Source organism: Anneissia japonica, unplaced genomic scaffold (genome assembly GCF_011630105.1).
Source record: "Anneissia japonica isolate Jap-2015-1 unplaced genomic scaffold, ASM1163010v1 scaffold3735_len701357_cov177, whole genome shotgun sequence".
NCBI classification, from domain to species: domain Eukaryota; kingdom Metazoa; phylum Echinodermata; class Crinoidea; order Comatulida; family Comatulidae; genus Anneissia; species Anneissia japonica.
In genome coordinates this window covers 61,278-66,590 of record NW_022723891.1, presented here as the reverse complement: position 1 = coordinate 66,590, position 5,313 = coordinate 61,278, and the positions used below count along the sequence as shown (strand labels likewise).

Genomic DNA, 5,313 nt, shown 5'->3' with positions numbered 1-5,313 from the left:
ATATATATATATATATATATATACATATATAGGCCTAATCACCTCAATTGCTTAAACTTGTTCCTCGCTGCCGCTGGTTTTCCTACCATATTACCTGCTCGTTTATAGATTATTCTCACAACAATGCACATTATTCCAGTGTTACCCTTGAGAAAAATCAATACAAAATGTGTACAATATTAACATAAAGGCAATTATTATTCGTCATTAAGGAGAGAAGGTGGAGTATACACATTGTTACATAAAAATTGCATTTATAAGAATAAATATATTAATAAAAGTATTGGTTAAAAATTACAAGAAATACAATTTTTAGAAGTATCTAACAATATTTATGCTTCATTTCATTTCGTCACTTGTTATAAAATAAAATATTCAAAAAGCAATACACAAAGCAAGACAATTAAACATGTTTTGAGGCGGTGGACCGGATTGCCAATAGCAACATTGATCACATTCTATGTCGCAGCAACATTGATCACATTCTATGTTGCTCTCCAACACGAAATTGCACACATAAAATATTCTTTACCGTAGCAATGCATAATGCTGGTGCTACAAATGCCCATATCATTCCTCTTTCTTGACCAAGCCAACAACTGGAAAAGGTAAGAAAATGTTAGAATAGATCGTTGTTGTTACTTTTTAGAAATAATTAAGATAAAGAAGATATCCCAATATTCCCATCTATAGAAATGTCATCTTTGCCATCCTTTGAAATTACAAAATCCGTTTGCTATTTCGCGTGGGAAGCCTTTTGAGCTCTCCGACGCACCAATGCATACATTTTAACAATACAACATCGCCATGGATGGTGCCAGGAGTTACCAGACGGACTGTCCAATGTCACCGGTGTTGGGGAGTGCGGGGTTGTTCAACGACAGTGAAGTAGATTTCAGGGGCGAAACCCCGAAAACTATGACAGTTTAGGTTTTCCAATCCTTATTTAATCGTAGAGTCCACTAACATGTAAAAAATACATATAATTTTTTCTATATAGCAATTTGTTTTTCCCTCCCAAACGAAGGGGTTGGGTGCAGCTCTCCCCGACGGAGCCTGCTCCCCGCTGGCACCACCCCTGGGTTTCCGGCATTAGAAATTAATCAGTAACCTACCTGTCACCATCATTGTATTCGGATGTGAATCCAGCCGAAGAAATGACAACGATGATAAGGGGAATACCATAGCATACTGTCATGTAATTTCGAAGTCGGTTGTGTTGCCTGGGGGCTGATGTGGAAACTTTGAAAAGCAAGTATACCGCCTCACCAAACATCCAGGTGAATGTATTCAGCGCAGTGAAGTGAAGAAGAACGCTAACGACTGCACATATGATCTGAAAGGTAAATGACTATTTAAACGATTCGATGGATAATGTAGAATGTATGTATGTTAGATACACGTACATGTAATCGGATAATTTAATGATCTTACGGCACTTGTCTTCTAGGTGGATGGTGTGGGCGGGTGGATGGATGGAAAAACGGACACACGAACAGCAATCGAAAAAAGAATCGAAGGAACGAACAAAGGAACATTATAATAACGTACATAGACCAAATATTGCCAATAGCGATATATAAGTATTAAAAACTTTTATAATAATGTAATAGTTACGGAAGCACCTAAGTGCCATTCGACTTGACGACTTGTCAAGATAATTTATGTTGTCATGTCGACATAATATACATATCATGTCGACATGGCGAGATAGATTATCTTGACAAGTCGACATAGTAAAAATTGTATGTTGTCATGGCGAGATAGATTATCTTGACAAGTCGACATAATACATATTGTAAGTTGTCATGGCGAGATAGATTATCTTGACAAGTCGACATAATATAAGTTGTATGTTGTCATGGCGAGATAGGTTATCTTGACAAGTCGACATAATAAAAATTGTATGTTGTTATGGCGAGATAGATTATCTTGACAAGTCGACATAGTAAAAATTGTATGTTGTCATGGCGAAATAGATTATCTTGACAAGTCGACATAGTAAAAATTGTATGTTGTCATGGCGAGATAGATTATCTTGACAAGTCTACATAGCAAAAATTGTATGTTGTCATGGCGAGATAGATTATCTTGACAAGTAGACATAATAAAAGTTGTATGTTGTCACGGCGAGATAGATTATCTTGACAAGTCAATATAATGCAAATTGTATCTTGTCATGGCGAGATAGATTATCTTGACAAGTCGACATAATAAAAGTTGTATGTTGTCATGGCGAGATAGATTATCTTAACAAGTCGACATAATACAAATTGTATGTTGTCATGGTGAGATAGATTTTAACCTATCTCGCCATGACAACATAACATTTTTACTATGTCGACTTGTCAAGATAATCTATCTCGCCATGACAACATACAACTTTTATTATGTCGACTTGTCAAGATAATTTATCTCGCCATGACAACATACAATTTTTATTATGTCGACTTGTCAAGATAACATATCTCGCCATGACAACATACAATTTTTATTATGTCGACTTGCCAAGAAAATCTTTTTCGCCATGACAACATACAACTTTTATTATGTCGAATTGTCAAGATAATCTATCTCGCCATGACAACATACAATTTTTATTATGTCGACTTGTCAAGATAACCTATCTCACCATGACAACATAACATTTTTATTATGTCGACTTGCCAAGAAAATCAATCTCGCCATGACAACATACAACTTTTATTATGTCGACTTGTCAAGATAACCATTCTTGCCATGACAACATACAATTTTTACTATGTCAACTTGTCAAGATAATCTATCTCGCCATGACAACATACAACTTATATTATGTCGACTTGTCAAGATAATCTATCTCGCCATGACAACATACAACTTATATTATGTCGACTTGTCAAGATAATCTATCTCGCCATGACAACATACAACTTATATTATGTCGACTTGTCAAGATAATCTATCTCGCCATGACAACATACAACTTATATTATGTCGACTTGTCAAGATAATCTATCTCGCCATGACAACATACAACTTATATTATGTCGACTTGTCAAGATAATCTATCTCGCCATGATGTCAAGATAACCTATCTCGCCATGACAACATACAATTTTTATTATGTCGACTTGTCAAGACAACCTATCTTGCCATGACAACATAAAAATATGTTTCATATTCGTATATATCCTAGTTTTATTATTGTGAAGTTTTGCTGAAGGATTAATTCAAACTATTATAAATAAAGAACAGTTTGAATCTGATAATAAATTCTGATATAATCTTTGCATTTCAGTAATAGGCCTACTTACCTTGTTGCCTGTCTTGTCGATCCCAAAAAGAAAGAGTGATTGCATCGAAATCATGTTAACAACCAAGTTTTTGTGGATTGAAACGCGGAGTGATTTCCATAGTTCCCTATTTAAAGGTAAACAAGTAAATATGCATATGTATATTTTGCTACAAATATTTATACCTCAACGTTGTACCATTTATTTTTCCAAGCTACGACAATGTACAAGCCAGTTCTCACTTAAACATGACCCCAGTATGTGTGCGCTTCAAGCCGGCTTTATGAGAGAAGATGTCTGCGTGTACATGCACGCGTATGTCTCTGTGGTCTAATGTAAGACACTCGCGCCATTGCAGCGAGAGGCTTCAGACTCAAATCCTGCCAGAGACACTTTGCTTTTAACCAATACTTGTTTGACAAATAAATGTATATGCTGTTTACTACAATGTGGTGTTTAGCTGTCTTAGTAGGTATACCCTCAATGTGTTAAACTATGAGATCAACACTTAAAATTACTAAAAAAAGGAATTTAAATAACTTACGGAAATAAGCAGTAAACGAAGAGAGAAACAACCAAAGCGATGAGTGACAGAGAGACGCACACTTTCGACATCAGACTCAAAGTTTTGTTGTCCTGTATCTGTAATTGAAACCAATACTAGGATTTAGAGCTACAGCCAAAAAGTCTTTTGCTACAGTGTGTTCTCTTTCAACGTGTTTCGTTTAAAAGCAGATGTCTAATATATTATTAGCATAACATTTTTTTTTTGTTCGGCAAAAGTATTTTGTTTTTGTTTGGTTAAGGTTGAAGCCGATCGCCTAAGAACTCGAAAAGTAGGGTAGAAATAAAATCGATAGGAATCGATAGACCAATTAGGAAATGTACAGTCTCGAAATCGGTTTTGCGAAGCAAAATACAGTAGTATCATTTTGAGTAAGCATATTTAGAAGTAGACTAAGCGAAAATTACGTCTTTAAAAGAAGAGCAAACCCTGTAGAAGACACTATTTTATGCCTTTATCTGGGTAATTGTAATTTTAAACATGAAGTTTGAAATGTAATGTTTTTCCACACAGTTTCAAAGGTATCTAAAACTTAAGTTGACACAATATAAATATATAGAGCTAACGTGATTACGTGATTGATGAATATTTTTTAACCACTCTTGGTTTTTTAAAACTTGCAACGATTACTTTCAAGTACCACTGTAAATTATCATTATCAATTAAAAATAAAAATAAGAACGATAACAATTTGAAAAGGGAAAAAAAAAACAGTTCTTGAAAGCGTAGGGTTCTATTGATTATAGAAAATGGAAAGAAAATTGGGTGCAGTTTTTTCCATCTATATGCTTGATCTATCCTTATTATCAAACATGATATTTAGAAATAATATAGTGGAATTATCAAAAATACAATAAATAAAGTGGGGGCAACAAAAAAGATTTTGTAGACAAAAAAAAAAAAAAGATACAGTAGACAACAGATATAAAAAAAAGTGTTCACTGATGAGTTCCAGGAACAAGCATTAAATAACCTGAAATAGGAGCAGTCGTTCGGACCATTTATAGGCATGATTTATCCATATTTTCAAACATGATATTAAGAAACAATGTATTGGAACATTTTATAAATAAAAAATAAATGAAAAGGAAAAATGAAAAAGAAAAAAAATAGATTTTAAAGTATAGAGTCTATTTATATAGACAATGGAAAGAAAAAAAATCAATATACACTGCTGGGTTACAAGAACAAGCAGTTAATCAGCAAAGGAATATTAAAAAATAATTAAAACTAAAAAGGAAATAAAATAAGATGTTTTTTTTCTCTTTTCTCTCTCTGTTCTTCTCTCGTCATGTAGCTACAAAATCTCCCGATGAAATGGTCAGATGTTCCAAGTAAAAGAATGTAAGTATAAAGATCTATTAGGCCCTATATCAATTGAGGGACATTTGATATAGGAGCAATATTCTGTGGCTAATGAAGAAAAAAGGGGAATAAGAGGAAAGAATATGAGAGGGAAAGGAGGAGAGGAAA

The 5,313-nt window shown here is 33.9% G+C and overlaps 1 protein-coding gene across 1 annotated transcript in view; it reads right to left on the bottom strand.

The window, feature by feature from the left end:
* Positions 1-3,906, bottom strand: part of LOC117112406 (adhesion G-protein coupled receptor D1-like) — a 7,383-nt gene extending 3,477 nt beyond the window's left edge. Inside the window, exons 1-5 of the mRNA XM_033255482.1 lie at positions 3,820-3,906; positions 3,297-3,402; positions 1,116-1,336; positions 533-599; positions 43-146 (exon numbers count right to left, since the gene is read on the bottom strand). Coding sequence (XP_033111373.1) covers positions 43-146; positions 533-599; positions 1,116-1,336; positions 3,297-3,402; positions 3,820-3,890 — 569 coding nt within the window. The 5' untranslated portion in view covers positions 3,891-3,906. The remainder of the gene's footprint in view (positions 1-42; positions 147-532; positions 600-1,115; positions 1,337-3,296; positions 3,403-3,819) is intronic.
* Positions 3,907-5,313: the final 1,407 nt, after the last annotated feature.